The 21,688-nt window shown below is 49.2% G+C and overlaps 8 protein-coding genes across 8 annotated transcripts in view; 5 read left to right on the top strand and 3 right to left on the bottom strand.

The window, feature by feature from the left end:
* Positions 1 to 288: 288 nt before the first annotated feature.
* VE01_05589 (uncharacterized protein) lies at positions 289 to 2,744 on the bottom strand. The gene is made up of 6 exons (XM_018275052.2): positions 1,543 to 2,744; positions 1,406 to 1,434; positions 1,167 to 1,353; positions 1,028 to 1,114; positions 785 to 976; positions 289 to 728 (listed from the first exon to the last, which is right to left on the bottom strand). Exons 1-6 carry the CDS (start codon positions 1,844 to 1,846, stop codon positions 436 to 438), a joined length of 1,092 nt encoding a protein of 363 aa, XP_018130101.1. The 5' UTR covers positions 1,847 to 2,744; the 3' UTR covers positions 289 to 435.
* Positions 2,745 to 2,917: 173 nt separating this feature from the next.
* On the top strand, positions 2,918 to 5,475 carry VE01_05588 (uncharacterized protein). The gene is made up of 5 exons (XM_018275051.2): positions 2,918 to 3,443; positions 3,493 to 3,884; positions 3,935 to 4,139; positions 4,186 to 4,290; positions 4,339 to 5,475. The coding sequence occupies exons 1-5, from the start codon at positions 3,327 to 3,329 to the stop codon at positions 5,341 to 5,343; spliced, it is 1,824 nt and encodes a 607-aa protein (XP_018130102.1). The 5' UTR covers positions 2,918 to 3,326; the 3' UTR covers positions 5,344 to 5,475.
* On the bottom strand, positions 5,469 to 7,178 carry VE01_05587 (uncharacterized protein). Its single transcript, XM_018275050.2, has 3 exons — positions 6,039 to 7,178; positions 5,871 to 5,980; positions 5,469 to 5,814 (listed from the first exon to the last, which is right to left on the bottom strand). The coding sequence occupies exons 1-3, from the start codon at positions 6,312 to 6,314 to the stop codon at positions 5,661 to 5,663; spliced, it is 540 nt and encodes a 179-aa protein (XP_018130095.1). The 5' UTR covers positions 6,315 to 7,178; the 3' UTR covers positions 5,469 to 5,660.
* On the bottom strand, positions 7,179 to 10,798 carry VE01_05586 (uncharacterized protein). Its single transcript, XM_018275049.2, has 7 exons — positions 9,630 to 10,798; positions 8,867 to 9,544; positions 8,529 to 8,810; positions 8,203 to 8,466; positions 7,967 to 8,144; positions 7,624 to 7,913; positions 7,179 to 7,548 (listed from the first exon to the last, which is right to left on the bottom strand). The coding sequence occupies exons 1-7, from the start codon at positions 9,960 to 9,962 to the stop codon at positions 7,210 to 7,212; spliced, it is 2,364 nt and encodes a 787-aa protein (XP_018130096.1). The 5' UTR covers positions 9,963 to 10,798; the 3' UTR covers positions 7,179 to 7,209.
* A 2,048-nt stretch (positions 10,799 to 12,846) lies between these two features.
* Positions 12,847 to 13,635, top strand: VE01_05585 (uncharacterized protein; the record flags this gene model as incomplete). Its single annotated transcript, XM_018275048.1, has 2 exons — positions 12,847 to 13,171; positions 13,220 to 13,635. The coding sequence occupies 2 exons, from the start codon at positions 12,847 to 12,849 to the stop codon at positions 13,633 to 13,635; spliced, it is 741 nt and encodes a 246-aa protein (XP_018130097.1).
* A 681-nt stretch (positions 13,636 to 14,316) lies between these two features.
* VE01_05584 (uncharacterized protein) lies at positions 14,317 to 14,799 on the top strand (the record flags this gene model as incomplete). Its single annotated transcript, XM_018275047.1, has 3 exons — positions 14,317 to 14,327; positions 14,399 to 14,687; positions 14,743 to 14,799. 3 exons carry the CDS (start codon positions 14,317 to 14,319, stop codon positions 14,797 to 14,799), a joined length of 357 nt encoding a protein of 118 aa, XP_018130098.1.
* Positions 14,800 to 15,122: 323 nt separating this feature from the next.
* On the top strand, positions 15,123 to 17,221 carry VE01_05583 (uncharacterized protein; the record flags this gene model as incomplete). The annotated part of the gene is made up of 2 exons (XM_018275046.2): positions 15,123 to 15,643; positions 15,697 to 17,221. Exon 2 carries the CDS (start codon positions 15,713 to 15,715, stop codon positions 17,219 to 17,221), a length of 1,509 nt encoding a protein of 502 aa, XP_018130099.1. The 5' UTR covers positions 15,123 to 15,643; positions 15,697 to 15,712.
* A 4,065-nt stretch (positions 17,222 to 21,286) lies between these two features.
* The window catches only part of VE01_05582 (uncharacterized protein), a gene marked incomplete at both ends in the record, with an annotated part of 1,570 nt that continues 1,168 nt past the window's right edge, over positions 21,287 to 21,688 (top strand). The window contains 2 exons of the mRNA XM_018275045.1: positions 21,287 to 21,471; positions 21,523 to 21,585. Of these exons, the coding sequence (XP_018130100.1) occupies positions 21,287 to 21,471; positions 21,523 to 21,585 (248 nt within the window). The remainder of the gene's footprint in view (positions 21,472 to 21,522; positions 21,586 to 21,688) is intronic.

Genomic DNA, 21,688 nt, shown 5'->3' with positions numbered 1-21,688 from the left:
TATGGTAATGGCGTGAAGTAGGGCCTGAGAAAATGGAACAAGCTGGATGCTTGCAAGTTTGTGTTTGTATTTTCGTGTGGGGTGTAATTTATTGTGTGGGGGTGTTCGTAGTTTCCAGTGAATATTTGATACTGCCTCTACGATGAGCATTTCAGATAAGCATATCGTATCGTAATGAGTCAGTCGCTACCTACTGAAGCTGGTCCACAATACTAAGGCCAGGTTGGAGGGTGCAAACGCGTGGATTCGAGAAAGTTGGATGAAGTGTTTTGTACAAACAAAGAAACATCCCTCTTTGCACACACAACGAATATATTAATATATACCCAAATATATGCTTCTTTGTCATATATGGTAACCCATACAATCGTACAACCGCACTGAAATTTTAAACGCCACATCCTATTTTGTTTTTATGCTACATACTTCAGCACATTATGTCGAAGTCTGATGGACCTCCTGCCGCACAGATATCCCACCTCTCCCACTCTTCCACCTCACATCCTCACCCGAGCTACCCACAATATCCTCCGTGCTTTCAGTTGTGACATGCCCCCGATGGATCCTGGTAGTCTGTGTAGTCCTCGACTGCAGCGGAATCGATCCATTGCGAAGCTCGTTGGTAAGCGCGCTTTTGTTGTATCGATCTTCGTACGAGGTGTTATATGAGGTATTTTGGCGGCGAGAGAACAGGCTTTTGAAGGGTGGGAGGCAGCCTACTATCACGGCTTGGAAAAAATCAGCATATTGAATGTTGCATTGAGTGGGGAAGATTTGAACTTACACACTGTGGACTCGATGATTCCCCATAACGCAAGCAGCACGGAGTCACTCGTGGTTGTAAATGCAATCTGAACAGCGCGAGCGATAGCAAAGACGATGATCAGAACACCGATACTGAAGACGGCTGCCAGGCCCATCTTCTCGGAACCAGAGATGCGGACTTTCCATAATAGCCGCAATGGCATCGCCATGACTGTTTGTCGTCAAATCAAATCCAATGCTGTGATGGATAGGGTTGACTCACTCATTATATCAGTCAATACATCTACCACGGTACTGTACAGAACCGCGATGATCGAAGTCTTCATATCAATATCCTTATTGCATGACCCTAGATGACAGTAAGAGGGTATTTCACCACCGCACTGCGGAAAGGGGCATACCGAAGATGAAGTAGTTTTTCGCGGGATGGCAGACGTTAATCGACACTATCCAGCAACCTACATAGGAGAGAAACGCGAAGACAACTACCGCCCACCATAATCGTCGGTAGCCCTGAAGGCCATCGAAAAGCTTGTAGAAGAAAGCGAGAAATGAGGCTTTTACCAGCCATAAAACTGTCCAGAACAGCTGTGAGGGCCGTCAGTAACCATCCGTGAGGCCTGGGTCAGGAGTTTCGTACGCCTATAATTGTGAACTCATAACGCATGTCTTTCCGTACAAATGTTAGCAAGTTCTCATAACAGAAGCAAGTTGGGGTCGACGTTGCTGCATCTTTTTGAACCCCCTCGGGAAACATCTAGGAAGAAATGCACATACATGTATTGCCACTAGCCATCGTCTCCTCCTGGGTCAACGTCGAGAGTCCATTGACGAGCCTTGCCAGATTGTAGCAATGCGGCGTCTGCAGTGTCTGAAGCACGGCATTCGCAACAAGGACAAGAAACGCCGCATAGATGAGATAGTCATCCACATGCAGCTTCTCGATCTTCTTGATCCGAATCACCGTTCGTGCTACCACGAAGCAACCCGCGAGCCCGGTTGCCACCCACACGATTATGACAAGACCGTGTTCGGGCATCTTGCCAGCCAATCCCATACCCGGGGGCGCGGGCGCAGACATTCTGAATTGCGTTGGTCGCTTCAGCTGGAGAAAGTCGAAATATTCCGATGGTGAATGATTGTTCTGAGATGGTCATTGAAGAAGCCGGATCGAAAAATCCTCAGTTGTTAAGGGAGGTCCCTCCCATGTCTTGAAAGAGCATGATGGCCTGGCTGGAAGGAATTGGAATTTTGCAGTATCAATGTTTTTCGGCTGTATTTCACCAAGCCATCCATTGAACCTGGCAATCCTATAGCAGGAGGTATAGTTCTGTCGGCAAGCCGGTAAAGTATTTCTTTTGTGGCTTTGTGGCTGTATCATAATTGCTGATGACTGTATCACTCCCAGTGGGGGCTGAGTAGCTGGTAAGCTTTGCGAAGTGGGACTGACTTTCAGTATGGGCCGGCCCTTGAGAGATTTGTAAGATGGTGCTACCATGGTTCCAGATTAACAGAATTGACAGCAGTACACTCGATGTATTCCCGCATTAAGATTAATGCCGGGCTTCATTGGCTAGAGATAGAAAGGAGCAATTCCCAAGCTCCTATAATACCGTGATACCTTGCTAGTGCGGTGTGTCTTCATTGGAGCGGGGAGTTAGGGACAAAAACGTGCTTAAACAGGCACATGTTTTAGTGAAGTAACCGAACAATTAGCACGCCCACTAACCGGGACCACTAACAGTTCCGCCGAATCGTCCGTCCTGACGTTGTTCCCGAGCGCCACCCGCTGAAGATTTTGAGAGAATGCGCACTCACAGATCACCAATCCGTGGGTTTGCGCCGTGTATGAGCAGTAGCCGCATATTACAGTAGCAATTAGCCAGATTTGCATATTAACTCTGCTCGGCAAGTTAAACAAGAAAGGAAAAAGAAAGGGCCGTCAACGGGCATGTGTTTGAGAGAGATGTGGGGTTTGTTGATTGTGTAGATTATCCGGGCCGGTTCGCAGAGTTGCTGATGCGCCAAGTTTATGCTATAGTACAGTGTAGCAGAGCACTAAGTATGCACGTACCATGCGTGCCAAGGGACGGGAAGGATTAGAAGGATGGTATTGACCCCGGATCTCCACTAGAAGTCATCTCCGTGCGCGCAAACGAGACCGCGTCGGGATCAACGGAACTCGTCTGAATACTGCCTTTGTGATAGTATCTCGCCATCTCAGGATCGCCGCGCTGCAATTGCAAGCTGTGGGTGTGTGAAGAGCAGTCGTTCAATATCCCCAGCTCCAAACGGTCGAGAAAAGGACCATGGAATGCAAATCTCCTTCTTTGATTACTGGCTGGGGATTATGTTGGATTGTGTTGGTGAAGATCCCTGTCGCCGGCGCAGCATGCATGCTCGTACCTGCACAATTTACCAGGATTTGGGAACTCGGTTGCACGTATCTCGCATTCGAAGGCCAGTAGCCTTCTCGCCTTTTAATTGTTCATATATCCTGATAAGCTCTCGTTCTCCGATTCTGAAATGCATCCCAGCAACACGCTCCTGCCGTAGACGCCATGCTTTTCAATTCCTTCGCCTTGCTTGGACTGCTAGGCGCGATCGCCCGAGCAGAAACCGAGGGTGTATCGGATGTGAACAGCTTCGTTCTCTCTAACAATGGTGGCTGTAAATGTGTATGTATGCAGTCTATGGAACCCGGATAACAATGCTAAACTCTCGAAGGGACCGAGTGACCGATGCTGGCCCGCCCCCCTCATCTGGAATGTCTTCAACTTGACCTTGGGTGGAAAGTTAATCGCAGACACTCCTCCAGCTATTTCTTGTTACGATGGGCCCCAGAAAGACCTCGCGAAATGCGCGAGCCTTCAGGCAGACCTCAAGAACTCGACTTACATTGGCAACAGCCCTGTTGCTCCTGGATTTCCGGTTAACGACCAATGCCCACCCGTCAACTTTGCTGCTGGAGAGGTTGCTGGAACTTGCACCATGGGAGGTCTGCCCAGGTACACCGTCGATGCTACCAACCCGCTCCAAGTCTCTGCAGCAGTTGTCTTTGCGCACCTGTCCAACATTCGATTGGTGATCCGTAACACGGGACATGACATACTCGGGAGGTAAGCACAGCTGGACTATAATCAGCTGAACCATCTAAATTTTTATATAGATCCATTGGCGACGGCAGTTTGGCAGTGTGGATCCACAACCTCCGACAGGGCATCACCTTCCAAAAGACATACACTGCATCTGATAAGTGCAGCAAGTCGGGCTGGAAGGGCAGCGCAATCAAGATCGGTGGTGGTTACGTGTGGGGCGAGGTCTATGCCATTGCGGAGGCCAATAATGTCATCGTGGTCGGAGGAGGAGATCCTGTAAGTTTAGCTCTTCGAAACCGTTGAATTAACTAACCAAATTCAGTCCGTGGGATGCATCGGCGGTTATGCGCAAGGCGGTGGACACTCTCCAGCCAATCACAACTATGGTTTAGCAGCAGACCAGATTCTTGAAGCTCAAGTTGTGCTGGTAAGTCAATCTCTTCGCCGCAATCCTTTCCATATCTGACTTAAATAGGCGAGTGGTCTCATTGTGACGGCAAACGCCTGTCAAAACACCGATCTATTCACTGCCATCCGTGGTGGAGGAGGTGGCACCTATGGTATTGTCGTTTCCACTATCGTGAAGGCGCACCCGACTACCAGAGTCTCGGCGCAGGTCTTCTCCATGGCACCTCTAACGGACGCAAACATCCCGGATTTTATGGACGCCCTTGCAATCATGTACTCCGCCTATCCTGATCTTGCTGACGCCGGCCTAAATGGCTACGGTAGCTGGGCCGCTAACTCATATGCCCCTGTGATCCCTAACCTTCCTTACACTACCGGGTATTCGCACGCCCTTGCCATCATGGGCAAGTCTATTACTGATGCAAAGAATGCATTTGCATCAACAGCTGCCAAGCTCTCGGTTTACAATGGCACATCGCTCTTCCTGTACTCCGACTATTACACCTTCCCAACCTACGCACAGTACTACCGTACACTATCTGGCGGCCTTGGACCAGTTGGATCCGAAGCCGCTCTCGGCTCCCGCCTCCTGGACCGCAAAGCCCTCACCAACACCACAGGGTTGAAGAACATGTTGAACACCGTCGCCGGAAACCCGGGACAGTTCCTCCAGAACAACTTCTGCCTCGTTTCCGGCGGCCAAGTCTTCAAAGACCGCGCTGAGCCGTTTTCCGGCGTCAACCCCGGATGGAGGACATCATATGTGCACAACATCGTTGCAGGGGGTTGGTTTCCCGGTGCAGACGCGGCTACGAAGGCGGCAGTGCACAAGGACATTACGGAAGTGAAGGTGGGATCGATGCGCGCTATTGCACCGGATACGGGCTGCTATATGAACGAGGCGGATCGTCTTGATCCGGACTATTTGGTAAACTTCTATGGTGGTGCGCTTCCTAAATTGCAGGCTGCGAAGAGGAAGTATGATCCTACGGGCTTGTTTTACTGCCCGACTTGCGTGGGTAGTGACGCGTGGAAGGAGGATTCACAGGGGAGGATATGCAAAGCCAACTAAGTTCCCACATATAGAGTTAGAGCGTCTGTATATATATTGTATGTATATGGCCATATAATAGAGTTAGAGAGCTGAAAGCTAGAAAACAAATATTATAATGTTGGCAGCATGCATATGCTCATTGAGTTGGTCTGATATTAAAATCGTCATCCCTTTAGAATTAGCAATATAAATTTTATATGCGGCAAATCTAAAATGTAACATTTCAAATCCACCCAAATTGAGGAATACACCCGAAAATATAAACTCTATGCAACAATTAAGGCGTCTAAGTATTTGATTAGCCGCCCATCACCCCGTATTTCAGCGACCAGAAGTTAATTTGGAATCGGCTGGCCATCCTTGCGTCCACCAGTAGTGATCTGAAAGAACTCAAACTTGGCATCACCAGTGTTGAAGCTGCCCTGCCACTCGATAAGGAAAAGTTCCCAATTAACCCAATAGAATTCCTCAACTTCCGTGGAAAGGTAACTGTCAAGAGTTAACGACGACAGAATTTATATTTCTCGGCAGTAGCTAGAACGTACGCAGTACCGAATCCATGGAGAGCTGCCGCAGAGTAAGTCGTCAGTCCTTTCATGTCGGCTAGTATCCGATCGCCCTTATCGTTCTCAAACACCCATCTCGTCTCAACAGTCTAGACAACACGAGTTAGCCAACATATTATTTCACTGCCATAGATCTCATATACTCACGCTGTACGTTCCAGTCTTCGAATTCAACAACCTCTCAGTCTCGGCAGACAGATTTGCGATGAGATGCCCATTGAACTGGCCGCTAATATTGCCAGTTGCGATAGGCACCATTGCGACGATTCCATCGGGGGTGGTGATATTATAAGGCATTCCGACCTTGGTGTTGACGGTCACAAAGGACGTTCCCACAGGCGGGTTGTAGATGCCATCAGTACACGCGCCCGTCGCCACAGCGCTGGCAATGGAGCAAAGGAGCAGGAGGGATCGAGGAAGCATGATTAAAGATATTGAAGATTGAGAGACTTCGAAATATTATTATTGATGCCTCGGAGATATTAAAGGAAGCTGCTGATGAGATAGAGAATATGACAACTGTCAGAGGAAGTGGCTGACTTTATAGTTTCCTCTCATGACAGCTCATTGAGATAGGGAAATATACGAAGTTACGAGGTCTATTGTTACTTCTCATCCTGTTGTCCTGATATCAATCACTGCCGATCGTCAACGTCTTTGTAATTATCATTGGCTCCATGGAGTTTGTCGGCATTGGCACAAGCTGTTTGCGGAAAAACACGACATCAAGGATTTTGGCGCTGACAATTACCCAAGCCACCGGCGGTGCGGCTGTGGATACATTAAAGTGTCTTCCGTCGTCAACGAGCCTATACCACGACGGCGGTGAGGTTGCTCGTCATAAGCGTTATTCTATTGTCGGATTACCTCCTTCGTCAAACGCCTCTTTCGGATTAGCGTTTGAAGGCGAACGGCCCCTCGTTAGTCTCGGGGCTAATTATTGGCTCCCGCGCGGGTGGAGATGCCAAGAAATGGCGGGGTGTCTCTGGTCACAAACTCCGCCACTCATAGAGTTGTATAAAAGTACTTCAAACGCGCGTGAAGGCATAAAATCAACAAATGGTGGTAGACACGAACTGCGGCTGACAATATCGTGTTTGCGTAGATCCAATGTCGCCATCAGTTGCCTTCACGTACTAAATCCTTAGCCTCGTGATGCTGGTTATGGTGAAGAGCAAGGACTGACGTTGGGTTGATGAGAATATCAACATGTATATTTATATTTCTGCCTTTAGGGATGTAGATATATACTGTTTTCTCAAGATAACCAACATGAAACTGCCACATCCGACAAGTTCCGTCTTCTCCGCCAGGCCGCCTACTCGGCCACAGGGCAAAAATCGTAGTTGCCGTTGATGTTGTTGCCCCACCAAGATGGAAACGGTTTAGAAGGACCTCCAGCACCGAAGACGGCAAAGGACAGGATAAAGAGAACCGTGAGACTTGCACCGTCAAAGGCACCCGTGATCAAGTACGAGTAATCCTTGAAGATGCGCGGGCGATAGTTGCGGAGGTAGAACTGGACGAAGAATCCGGCAAGAATCTGGCTGAAGATGACGCAAGTCTGCGACGAGTTGTAGGGGATATAACCGGCATATTGGATGAACTGGGGGAAATTGAAATCCGAGAGCGAGAAGCCTCGAATTCTAGGGACAAACTAAGGACGCGCAGAGTCAGTACGGAAAGGAGACGAAGTGCGATACAAGAAATATAGAAGGTAACGTGTACTCACGTGTACAACAAAACGGTGGACAACGACAGCACCAGCGCCAATTGCCAGACCTATAGGCACAATTGAGTACCTAGCCCCGGATTTGTAGAGGTATTTGGCCATCGCCCATGAGGTTGCGTTGGTATTATACCCCTGGATGGTCGCACCGCTCCATGAAGCGTCGCCATTGCTGTTAACGAGGTGGTCGCGATTACCACCTACGATGGAAATCATGACGGCATAATTGACGAAAGCGCCCAATACAGTACCATATACCTGAGTAAGGAACATGACACGGGGAGGGATTTTGACTATATTGACGTTAGCGCCATATCGACGAATGGCGTATCGAACCAAAACTTACGATATTCACCCATCTTCAAATCGTTGCACAGATTCAGCGAGTTCGAAATGACAGTATGTGACCAAGCATTAAAGTACATATTACTAACGGGGCGGCCGGGGAGCATCAGACCTGCTAGCATCTTCGACAAGTTATTCGTAGCAATGCCATTACCGTAACGAGAATAGAGAATGATGCTCTGTAGTAATGTCAGACAACTCAATTGGTAGGTAATTATCATATACGGGTATACTCACGAAGGGTGAGATGACTATTCCCAGTATCAGCGAGACAATGTACGCCCAAACCGGAAGGATATTTTTTTCCTTGATGACGATTGCGAGACCAAGGACGAAGCTGATAACAAGAAGAATAATGTACCACCACCATGGGGCTTCCTTGTAATGTTTGGTCATGTACGCATGATGTCGGTCACTATAATTTCCTTTTTTTGCGCTTTTGTACGCCCTTTTGATGTCACCACCCCAAAAGAGGATACAGTGTGCAATTAGGGCACCGATCTAGGAGATGTTCAGTTAGTAATTTGACAAGTTCGTCAAATATTTGACTTCCAGGAACTTACGGCAGCATTTGCCATGAACATGGCGTATGCGAAGGTCCCGGTAATGTTGGGGATTCCATAAATGGCTAGAGCATCCGTATTAAGCACACCACCAGCAAAGACCTTTTTGATAGGATATGCTGAGCCGTCGTCGGATAGTAGCCGCGACGACATAAATGGTAGTGACTTTGAGCCCCAGGCATTGGTGTAGTATATGCCGATCATCGCAAGAAAGCAGACGAAAAATCCTGCGGCGGCATTGGCCTGCAGTGTGAGGGGAAGGGATGTCTGGAAGGAAGTAATCTATAGTATGTTAGTTCAGTTACCCCCCTTGCTTTAATTCGTGAACAGTAACTTACATATTGCCAGTCGAAGGACAAGGTGAAGAGACCTAGCCCTTCGTTGTTGATTGACCCGCCGAAAAGATTTGTGAGCACAGCCGCCTTGCTGCCTGTGGCATGCATAGCGGCAAGACAGGGGATAGAGACCGAGTTGAGGAAAGGGAAAATATAGGCAGGGAACCACTCGTAGGCGAACATGCCTGCAAAGGCGTACCAGAAGAATCGGATGGGCTTAGAGTCTTTCACCTCCTGCCAATGCATTCCTTGGAGAGTTTTGACTGTGGGAAGAGTACTCCAATACACTGCATCGACGTGCCAGACGGCGATTGGGCGCATTATACCGGATATTCCATAACCAAACAGTCCAATCGAGAGTGTACACAAGACGACGGTGCTTGCTTTTAAGGGTAGGTTATAGAAAAGGTCTTGCGCCGCGAACACAATAATGGCTGCGGCACCGTTGGAGGCCGATGTGGCAGTTATCGTGCAAATTGCGTGCTCTTTTAGATTCCAAGGTCCGGAATTGAAGAAAGAAACGACTGAGATCCATCGGGGAACTTTTCCCTGACCGCCACGCTCCCTCCACCGTGCCTCAAATAGATCGCCACGGGGGAGGAAAGCGGCCCATGCCTTACCAAGAAAGTAGGCAATGATGACAATAAAAGTTCCTTGGATGGTGATGGCCGTTGGTTTGAACTATAAGAGTGGTCAGCCGATGTTGATATTGCGACGGGCATGGAACGTGTCGACCACGGGCGCGTTGGTATTGCACTGTACTCACATAATATATTTGGTACATCACAGCCTGGAAAGCAGAGAGGATAGTAGCCAAGAAGAGACTTCGGAAGGTCAGCGCTGGCTCGAGATCGTCCCGCAGCGGCAACAGATGCTTCGCCGCGTCGGCGCCCGTAACGATAATCGCATCGTCAGTACCGCTGTCGGAGTCATCGTTACTACCAGACTTAGTCTCAGTAACTATCACCAGGTCTTCATCTTTCAGAATCTCTGTCGCGTCGCTGTCGAGACGGATCTTCTCGTCGATCGCCTCGTCGCTGGGAACTGAGACGACCCTACCCTCAATAGGGGTGAGAACTTTGCCGACAGGGGCAGACATTGGCACAGAAGCAAGAGCAGTTGTCTGAGAGGCGGGGGAGCACAATGTAGGCAAAGGGATCCGCCATCGCGCACATGGTTTCCCCTTTATACCACGAGGTAGGACGCTCAAAACCCCAACCCCCAAACTAGATGGATACGAGCACTCATCTCAGGAAGGTGATGCGAGAACTGGTTGCGTGATACACACCAAGATCATATGCCATCGCACGCCTTCTATAGCGCCAATCGCGAAGCGCTCGTCAAATGCCACTCATGAGTGATGATAGCTGCTGTGACAGCGGGCATTATGAACTTTTAGGAAGGTCTTAATGGAAATAAGCTTCTGCCACTACGGTACGGACCTTCCTAATGCGGCAACTGCCAACATTATGGGTTGGTCCAAAACAGACACGGTGATACTCGCACACAAAGGGACAAAGAAACGAAGGAGCCCATGAACAAAAAAAATTGAGATAACACACTAGTCATGGGCAAAGGGTAGAAGATCTATCTTGCGGAAATGTAAATGTCGTTTGTCTCTCCAACCTGTGAAGGGCAGCACTCCCGTATACTTCGTATCGTGGTGATACCTCGGCAGTAACCTTCCGTGCTCTGTGACGGGCCCGTACCACCAACAGCAGGTCAACTGAATTGCCCATTTCCGCGCAACGTCTAGTGCAACCCTAACATCTCTTCGGCAAGTGTTGTCGCGTCAATGAGCCCATCTAACGGAGAACCCGACTTCTTTGCCGTCTACTTATGTGATTCAGTACCATACTCCCTATGATGTGATTTGTGGCTCGAATTTGAGACCTTGAAACATGCCGATGTGCCGATGCTGGGAATGAAAGATAGGCTGGATGGAAGGTAGATAGATGAAGCCATGTGAGGCGTTTCTGACGCGGTAATCGAGCACAGGGGTGGTTTGACAGGTGCGCCACAGAAAGTGTGGCTTGTCAGATGGGCCAATTACAAACGGGACGTCGGGGATTTAAAGAGCGAATCAACTCGACCTCCAGGCAATCGCTCAAGCCGGACCTTCAAACGTGAGATCAAGGACACCGTGAACAGTATGAAATTCGTTTACTGTCGTTTGGAAAACTCTGAACTAAATATGCTTGCGATAGCTGATTATTAAATCTCGGATTTAGTTGAGTTGCCATATGTCGGACCATGGGACTTCGAAGCACTAATAGCGAGAGAAATGCAAGCACTGTTGTTGCCAGACGGAGGAAGGCCAATGGGAGCTGGGACAGCGGCTGTTTTTTTAATTTATGGTCTCATACATTATAATTTTAAAGCTGAGTTGGCATCACTCGGTATCTGAGATGAAAATGGGAAACTTCACCATGCCTAATTAATCTTGACTTTCTATCGCGATTGATGCACTCCTGTAGCTCCTTCAACTTATTTGTTATCATATTTGTCTCAGGAAGGAGGACAAAGCAAATAATCTGTTTACAAAAGTCTGAAGAGCTAAGTTAATCAAACGAACGAAGTCTTTGGTTGTCTATCGAAATGAGCAGCTTGTGTGGGCCATAATAATGTGACATTTACAGCCTAGAGTGCCCAAGAGTTGTTATTTGAGGCACAGTTGCTGTACAGGCTCGCCATTCCAGGCAGACTTTATTAGGACTTTTAGTTCAGCTATCATATCGGGCTAAAGGCCGAGGTGGCTAAATTTTGAGCTGACATTGAAGTGTTGTGAAAGCAATGAGAATTGATTCCACCGACCTGGATCTGTTCGCCAACCACTCACCTTGTACTCATATTCTAGGCGGCAAACTGTATAGGTTCTACGATATGCTGTATTATCAGTAAATATGCCTATTATCAGTACGGTTGAAGTACAAACCAACCTGATCTTAATCTTCTTAATGACAAAGCGGAAGTGTATATTACAAAGTACCAAGGCAAGATTGCTGCGATGGAAGAGGATTTGATACGTAGCGTAGATCCCGGAGAAATTATATAAAGAGTTACAAGATGCAAATTAATGCAGGAGTTGGAAGTTGATTGTACCCAGACGGAGTATTGTTGGGCGAGTTTTAGATTGTGTGTTGCTACACCGGCTCCAACAGCCTTTCCGTATAGAAATGTGATAATTTAGACATAAAACTTCACAGGGTGTGTGTTACGCGCGATTCCACAGATTTACGGGGACGCCATTATAAAAATGCGTAAGCATACCCAGAATTGTTGAACACAGAATCGTATGCGCCCCCATATCGTTTCGTCTTTATATTAATTTTAATCAGCGGACACTTCGGCATTTAACCAGCCAAGAGGTGTGCCGCGTTTCAAGCTTACCGCCACGCTGCACCGATCCGCAACTCTAATCCACAATTGTCACAACACCGTTTCACAACACCAATTGAGCCCATTCCTCAATCTATCTGAATAGACCACGCTCGTGTTCCTTCGACCTTCTCTGGATTAGCATAGGGAAAGTAATCCTTTCGATTCCCACATTTACATTTCTCCTGCTCATCATCGCTGTTTGGGTCGCCTTGGCGCTTAACGGAACAATTTTTCCTATGGTCTTCAATTAACTGCGCTTGGCGAAGCGGCTTTGCCATGGATTTGTGGTATCTCGACTGCCGATCTTGGCGATCTCCTACTCCCCACTACTATCGCCGCACTTTCAATGGAGGCTGTGAGCCAGCTTCGATATCAAAAAATATATTCTCTAGGAACTCAAACGTGGGGAACCCTGGGATTTCGCCGGCAGCTAATTATGTGTCGAGCTTAACATGACCGCCAAGAGGGCGGCAGCATGACTATAAGTACTCCATGGCGTGCCGCTGAGATATTCGTTTTGTTCACCATCCACATTCGCAAGATCAACTCATCTTCCATCTCATCCAATAAATACCCGTCTTTGACACTCCATATCTCTCATCATGCATTTCCAAACCGCCACGATTGCCGCCGCCCTGGCCACCCTTGCCGCTGCGCAGACCCTCAACATCCCCACCCGCTCGGGCGACATCACATCCCTCCCACAGCCCAGCACCATCTCCGGCGTCAATGACTACGCCAACAAGGAGTTCGACCGTGGACAGCCCTGCGACTCTGATGAGGACACCGGATCTGAGAACGCCGTCTTCATCCTCAAAGACGGCGCAACCCTGAGCAACGTCATTATTGGAGGCGACTCTCTCGAGGGTGTCCACTGCGAGGGTGCCTGCACGCTGAAGAACGTCTGGTTCAGAGATGTGTGCGAGGGTAGGTTTTCCTGATACCCTCCGTTTTATTTGTCTAACGCCACACCAGATGCCATCACTCTGAAGGGTGACGGTGACGTTCTCATCGAGGGCGGTGGTGCCCAGGAGGCCGTAGACAAGGTCGTCCAGAGCAACGGAAGGGGCACATGCACCATCAAGGACTACACCGTTGTCAACGTAGGCAAGCTCTTCCGCTCATGCGGAAACTGCAGCAACAACGGCGGCCCACGTAACGTTATCGTCCAGAACATCAAGGCCAACGGCGTCAAGGCCGATCTGGTCGGCATCAACAGCAACTACGGCGATGTGGCCACCATCTCGGGATCGTGCGGGACTGGCGTCAAGAGCGTCTGCCAGGAGTACAAGGGAATTGAGAAGAACGGCGGCGAGGACCCAGTCAAGGTTGACACCACTGCTAACTGCAAGGGTGCTCAGGGTCTCCTTGACTCGCTCCCAAGTTGTTAAATGGTGATGGAGAGATGAGAATTGTGGATTTGTGGAGATGGACTGTTTAGTTCGTGTGTATGTATCATTGTGCTATTTATAGGGAGTGCACGCCTTTAGCAATGTACATATTTAGAGACTTATCAAATGAATATATTCCTTAACTTGCCTTTCATTACCAACCCGGGTTGCATCGCGAATCTTTGCTGGACCTGTGCCGAGAAAGGTGGCCCATCCGCAGAACTTGTAGATTGGTAGACTCCACTCAAAATATCCCAGCCGCGAGCCGTGACACACCGTTGATAAAAAAAACCTGTTACGGTGATGATGAGGCATGAACTCGACCAAGAAATATCTCTCCGTGATTTGATTGCAAGGGTCGCCAGGCGGGGAACCCCACCAATTATCCCTGTGGCCGCGTTTCGTGGCGCCCTTCCAGACCGCAAACCTGATCGACAACCCTGACCCCCACCATGCAACACTACGTCACTTCCCGCGATGTAAATATATCGACCACATAAGTAAGTTGAGCCGTCGAGCAGATGCTCGATCTTTCTTCAGACATTCAGAAATCGTTGGACTTCTCGTTGAACAGAATATTCCCACGGAAGCCCACCTTCCTCACATACCCATCCGCCACCCTTCTCCCCTTCTCATCTCGACGACGAAGTCCCCGGTACGAGTACCAAGCATCCGTTGACGATGTCAAACAAGTACGCCCCAACCCCTCTTCCACCATACCCCCTCTCCACGCATGAAACCTCAGAGCTAACCCTCCCCACAGCCAAGAATACGACGGCGAGGCCACAGAGCAAGCAACTTACGAATCCGACAACGACGACAACAACTACCAGCCCACCCCCGCACAACCCCAAAGGTCCCTCCAACGTCAACAGCAACAACAGCAGGTCCCCAATGGCGCCCCAGCAAACAACCAGTTGACGCGCGACCAAATCAGGGAGAATATGGGGTACCGGGCGCCGGTGATTCGGGAGTCGAGAATCAAGGACAGGCCACCAAAGAAGGATGAGAAGGATAGTGCGGTTAAGATCAAGATTGAGCTTGACCTCGAGGTATGCTTAATCCAGCCAATGCTTTTTGTAATAAACTAACGAGAGGTGCTGCTAGGTTGAAGTGGACCTATATGCGAGGGTGAAGGGTGATGTGACTATCGGGTTGATGTAGGGGGCTTGGATTGAGGTTCTGGATGGGCGTGGGATATGACTGTTATGATTAGAGATGTTTCTTTGTTCTGGGATGTTGGTAGGGATTCCATGTTTGGTTCTGCAGTGTGGAGATGGCATATTTAGATATTCGTCGATAGAAATCGAATTACAATGTGTAATCAGTTATTGAAAAATATAACAATGATAAATAATTTTTATTAATTTAAATCGTGGTATTAAATTTCTAGTGCAGACATGTTCATCACAGACTCTCAGGCCGTATATATCAAACACAGAATTCTATCATGGAATTTCCTGTTTTTATATAGATAGTGTCACTATCCACAGTCTCTCTCCAGACATCTTGATGGCAGGGAAAACGACTCCACCTAGCCATATGCAACCATTTGTGATTTCAAACGAGCTGACATGGAAATGATGGGGAATGAACGCTGGTGAAGATCGACCTTTAACACTTATGCACAGTTGTACGCGTGAAATGCCATTGTTTACTATACAAACTATAAATACCGATAAAGCAGACGAAGAAAGATAAGCTGTGCCCAACTCGAGTATTCTGGTGGTCCGATCTCATTTCACTTCCACTATCACATTCATTCTTCCAACACTCACACAAGCTCTTTTGATCTGTCAACACCTACAAACCGAATCCTACCTAGAAGATCTCATGTGAAGGTATCAACGTCGATACAGGTTTGAGATCAAGCAGACATCTGTATCAGTGAAAGCTTCAACCATCATCGACACACTTTTGTTCACCACATCACTCCAGCTATCTTCCTGGCACAGCTAGCGTCTGTAGCCCTCGACTTCATCACAAGCCCACCTGTTGTTTCTATTCGGTATGAACACAGCCATTGTTTTGCTCCAGTATTTCTCCGCTAATGGATTATAGCCCAGACAGTGTCAGAATGGGCGCGCCTCACGTCTCCGTGGCTACGATTTCCACATGTTCAACACTTGTCGATTATGTGCAGTTCAAGAAATGGGAACTGACAGACTGCTTTTCAGACGTGGAGCAGTTCCAAGTTTCTCCCTCCTATGCAATGGGAATCATATTCAACCGGCCAAAGGGAGGATACAAAAATTCTCGTGGGATCACGAAAAAACTGAGTGACATAGCCCCCTCTGTTTTCCTCACATGCGATAAAGTTCGCTTAGAGTGCTTTAATTTTGGCCACGGTATAGTATACGAGGGCTGTTGGGTCACTTATGATGACAAAATTATGTGTGGAAGCTCGATGCAGAAGCTTCCCACTGGGCAAAGTTTCAGTGTGCTATGCGAAGATAGGATATTTCGAAAGTGGTTTACTAAAGTGCTGAACGGTGCCTACAAGGAGTACGACTTCGATACATTACCACCCGAATTCTTGAAATCGCTCACATCGCCCAAATTGCCGGGATCTCTGGCATCCGAAATGCCAGCCGGATCAAGCCCCTCAGCTGGCTTATCAATCCCCAACAACCAGGTTGTGGTTCCCGCTCAGCAAGGCAAGCGCAGATTAGTTCTTAATTTCGGACAATCCCGAGACTGGAAGACAGCGGTTCCTGGCCAACAACGCGCGATTCCCTTTACCTCCCTAGCATCGACCAGCTCACCGGCCGCTTTGGTAATGGCGAAGGTAAAGGCAGCACACAAAGCCAAAGCCGATGCCCTTTTATCAAATAGCAGCAATGTGACAGACGAAGTAGTGGCGCCTACAAAGCCCGGATCATCTTTGAATCACTCTCCCAATCAAAGCGCGGCTCGTGATAAAGTAGACAAAACGACGCCTGTTCAAGATGGGTCTCATGCAGCCGGGCAAGCCACCGTGAAACCATCGACTACCCCGCAACTATCAGAAAAAGCTGCTACAGGCATGAAGAGACAGAATGCTTCGCCATTGACGGGTTCTTTAGACAAACGCACAAAAACCGGCTCTGCATACCAACGACAAGAAGTCATCAATATTGATAGTGACGACGAAGACAATGCCAAACCCAACCTAGAAAACTCACAATTGTTAAGCGATACCGCACAAAACCAGGAGCTGATGAAAGAGATCGAGAGCCTGAAACAGTCTGAGTCCCGTGCAGTAGAAAGAGCAAACGAGGCACTCAACAGAATTGAGAAGTTGATGCAAGAAAACACCAACCTGAAGCTATCGGAGATGCGTGCAGTCAACAGAGCAAACGAGGCACTGGGCAAGTTGCGTGCAGCGAACAGGGCAAACGAAGAATTGGGCGGAAATGACGGTCTTGTGGGACAAATTGAGGAGTTGATGAGAGAAAATGCCAGCCTCAAAATGTCGGCGCTCCGTCTGGTTGATGGAACAAGCAAGACTATGGATAAGGACGGAGAAAGTACTGGTGGACTCAAGAATGAAGGTGGCACCCAGCAGATCAAGAAGGAAGATCGCGCTGGACAACAGAAGGAGTAAACATGGGAAATGGAAGATCCAGACTGTCAGAGTTTCGAATTATCGCAATATTGGACTTCGGACCATCGGAGTTTCGCACTGTTGGAAGAACAGACTTTCGGAATATCAGAAATTCGCAGTATCGCAATATCGGGCTTTTCAGAATATCGCAACTTCGCACTATCGCAACACCAACCTTTCAGATGGGCGGAATTTCGCGTTATCGGGATTTCACAATAATCCTAACATCAGCGTTCCAGACCATCGGAATTTCTCACTGATGGAATATCAGAGCTCCGCAGTATCGGAGTTTTACTCTATTGTAAAAAAACAGAGCCTTGGACCATCGGGATTTTCTCATTGTCGCAGTATTTCACCGTCGCGCCATCAGAGTTTCGTACGTTCGGACTTTCGAAAAGTCAGCCATGGATGGAGCAGTTCGACATCGGTCGCGCTGCGAGGTGAGATGGGTAATGCACAGGCTGGATATGGGTGGTATTTTGGGGACGAGAAGGAGAAGAGGCGGATGTGGATAGTGATGAATCAATCTTGTAGTCGCATCAGCCAAATAGAGCATCGGTATGCTTCTCAATCAATCAATGTTGATAATCAATCATCGTGCCGTGAACCTCCATATCCGCCATCACCAAAGATAAAGTAAAGTAAACAAACCCCTCCCCCAAACAAACCCTCTCCTCCCACCACGCGCCACACCATACGCATGCGGACGAAATGCAGCCATCCAATATTGACGATGACGTGCAGCCATATATATATTATGTACCCCCCAACCACCACCTCCCAATCCAATCCCGCCCCACCAATATACCAACCCGCGTCGAAATTTCCACAAAATACGCCCCCAAAAGGAACAAACCAATTAATCCAGCATGCACTCACCTTTCCAACCGGAAAACTCCAACCTTGCCTTCCTTCCTCCTGTCGAAGTTTCGATGTCGTCGTTGTTATCCCAGCGTAAGCAATACTAACATTACTACCAATACCCACAACCCCCCCCTAGCGCAGTCGCAGATCCCGCCCGGCGGAAAGAAAACATCCAGATCGCCCTCTTCTTCTTCTTCCCCCCCCGGGAGTGATGGATAGAGTACCGTACGCTGATGGGTACTCTCTGATGGATACCCATACCAACCCAGCCCAGCCCAGCGTGGCAACGGACGCCTCGTGTATGCACCCTTACTAGCATCCTCGGTCCCCACTTGGGCACGCCCGGTTCAGCTGGGACAATCGCGCTGGGGCGTGTTGGCAAGGGGAGAGTAGAGCGATTGAGCGATTGAGCGATACAAAAAAAAAAAATCTTCGTTGTGCATTGACTGCACCCGCGCGCTTTACTGGGCTGGAGGTTGGGGATGAGGGGGGTTTTGTTTGTGTTCAGCGATGGGTCTTGTTTCGCGATACGGGGCGTGACGAGGATCTACGTGCGAGGTTTGACTCGGGAGTACACTGTGCGCGGATGCCGTACCAACCACCCAGTTCTACTTTCCCTGCGTTGTTGTCGTATGTGCGCGCACTGTTCTGTGTCTCTCTCAGTCCGTCTCTCAGTCCGTAAGTACCATACCATACCGCCCGTACAGCACGCACAGCACTGTAGTCAAATCTCACCACTCCCCTTACCACCACCACTCCCTCGGCATACCCACCTCGGCACACCCGCAGCCTTGACAACGAAAGACGAAACCAGACAGTAACCAGACCAGACCAGACCACCAACCACACATCCACACAGCCAGCCAGCTAGCCAGCCAGCCAGCTAGCCAGCCAGCCCCCTTCTCGCTACACACTCCTCACTCGGTCGGTCTGCTTACCCGATCGAGACCCGTGCGCGGTATCGTTAGTTAGGTACGCTACAGTACGCTACGGAGCGGAGGGATGCAAGTCCAGTCCCGCCCGGCGTGTGTGTCTCTCTCGCAAGGCACAAGGTCCCTGGCGGGCTGGACGTTCTAGCTGGACCGCACTATTGCTAGCGTCCGTGCTGCTGGCGCTGGTGCGTGTTTGGTTTTGGTGTGTGGTGTGTGGTGGATGGTGGTGCTGAGGAGCTGGTGTTTGGCGTGGTGGGTGCACGGTTGTCGGTTGGGTGGTGATGTTTGGGAGGGGGTTTATTTATAGGGATCTACCTTCGGGTGTGGCGATTGGATCTGATCTGAGATGGGTATGGGTATGGGTGTGGTAGAGTGCGTGGTATGTGGTATGGGTATAGGTATGGTATGGGTGGGAAGTGGTGGGAGGTGATGGTCGGTCGGGTAAGTCGGAGGGTGGGAAAGGGAGGGGGAGGGAGAGGGGGAGGTGGCTCAGGTACGGGATGTTGATGGCGTTTTTCGCTCGCTCGCTTTCCTTTGCTTTGCTGGGTGGTGGCGGTGCGTGGTGGTGGTGCGACGGCGGGTGGTTTGGTGGTTTGGTGGTACAGTTTCTATCGACGTGGGATATCTCACAGAGTACAAGACACACCTCACATTCTTGGCGGCAGTCGCAAGTCACTCATAGCGCCATCCCATCCATCCCCAAGCAAGGTCAAGCAAGTCAGCTAACAGCCAAAGTAAGTAAGCGACATCTGCCACGTCGTATCCGCAAGGTTTATGTTATCCAAGGTATCCACGTCAAGTTAATCCACATCCACGCACCGACAACCCATCTCCACCCATTTCCACCACATTTCAACCTATTTCCACCACATCTCAATAAACTCCACCCATCTCTCTCTCTCTCCGTATTGTCTCGTCTTTCTAGCCAGTCTCAGCCTTCTCTTAGTCTGCCATTTTCTTTTCTCCCCTCTCCACTCTATCGTATCGTATCGTCGCTCCCGTCCGTCGGTGATCGGGAAGAGTGACTTGTCTTGTCTTACTCTGGTCTTAGTTTTGGGCCTTGTCACCTTTCTGAATACCTGCCAAGGTTGGGAATAGCAAGGTTAGGGTTAGTTGTCAGTCTACTCTGCTATCCTATAGTTGGTCTGGTCTACTCTACTATCCTATAGTACTCTCTCTAGCCTGCTCTACAATGCTCAACTATACTCTATCCTGCTCTACCCTGCTCTACCCTACTCAACTATTCTACTCTTACTCTCCTTCCCTCAAGTCCCGCCCGCCGCCGCCTTGCATATCCCGGTCAATGCACAAAAAAAGTATCCCAGCTATACTATCTATGGCTACTCTATTGTATCTATTTGTATGGTACTACTTACACACTACACATATTCAATACGACCGTCCCACCTTTAACCTCTACTTGGACACAATAGTACCTTGTGGTTCTTTCCTGTTGTTCCTGTAGGGCTGTCTCTCTCTCTACCTACGTGTGTCTGCCTATCTACGAAAAAATAAGGGTTCTTGTCTGTTCCCGTCTCTCTCGGTGTGTTTCTGACCTCTTGTCTCGCTCTGTCTCCATCTTCTTCTCTCCATGTACTTCTTCTTCGTCTTCTTCTTCTACCTCACCTGTCTCATCCTCCTCTCATTGTTATTGCTGTCGTCCTCTATCCCCCGTACTACCCTCGTGTAGTCCTTCCTCCCCTCTCACTCACTCCTCCCACCACTCGTTCACCACTTCATCGCAATTGCCACGCGCTCAATTTGTGCAATTAATCTTTCCTCCTGCATCATCCTGGCCTGCGCACTTCGACCCGTCTTATCACTCACCACCAATCCTCACTCAAATAAGGTGGGGGTCAGCAATCTGCCCGCCCGCGCGCGCTATCTATCGCACGCCAACCTCACTCTGGCCGATTCAGCCGCAATAGTATCTATCGATTTTTGAGCTCCCGCCTTTCATTGCCTCCAATTATAGGTTCAGCCACAGTTCTAGACAAGGTACCTTACTTCCCCTTCTGTCAGCAATCTCTACTTCCCGCAATTGCACCAGTCTTGGCCTCACCGCACTCCTCCGGCATCCGCCAGCCTTTCCTCCAACTTACATTTACAAACAGTCATATACCTCACCACCTTCACCAACCCCAAAGGCTCTCACCGTTCAACCAAGGCTTGTCAACCTTGGCGTGTGAACATCCAATCCACATCCCCTCTACCGACAAGAGGCTTGCAGCAAACAACGACGCACACGGCAACGTCCACCGTCGTGGAAATGGCCGCCGGCAAGACTTCACCCTCACCCTTCGGTGACGGCAATGCCATCGCCTCAGAGACCTCGTCGATAGCACCGCACTCGCGACACGGCTCCGAGGGCACAGGCACAACACCACGACACAGAGACTCGGGCGAGAAGGAGAAGGAGAAGCACCAATTCCGCAGCTACAGGCTCACTGGCGAGTAAGTTGCTGGAAAGAATTGCTGGACGTGGACATTTACTGACTGGCGTAGATATGAACAGCCATGGATCAAGGACAAGCGGATGAAGAAGACGAGATATAACAACTGGATTGTGTATGCTTTCATGGTCATTGGATTCGGTGTGGCTGGATATATCTGCTTCGCCGCAACCCAGAGCGTTCCCAAGCATGACGTGCGTCCCCATACCCCCCCAGGC

Source organism: Pseudogymnoascus verrucosus, assembly GCF_001662655.1.
Source record: "Pseudogymnoascus verrucosus strain UAMH 10579 unplaced genomic scaffold scaffold_23, whole genome shotgun sequence".
Classification (NCBI taxonomy): Eukaryota; Fungi; Ascomycota; class Leotiomycetes; order Thelebolales; family Thelebolaceae; genus Pseudogymnoascus; species Pseudogymnoascus verrucosus.
The sequence above is the reverse complement of the archived record's forward strand: the minus strand, read 5'-3'. Positions and strand labels throughout refer to the sequence as shown.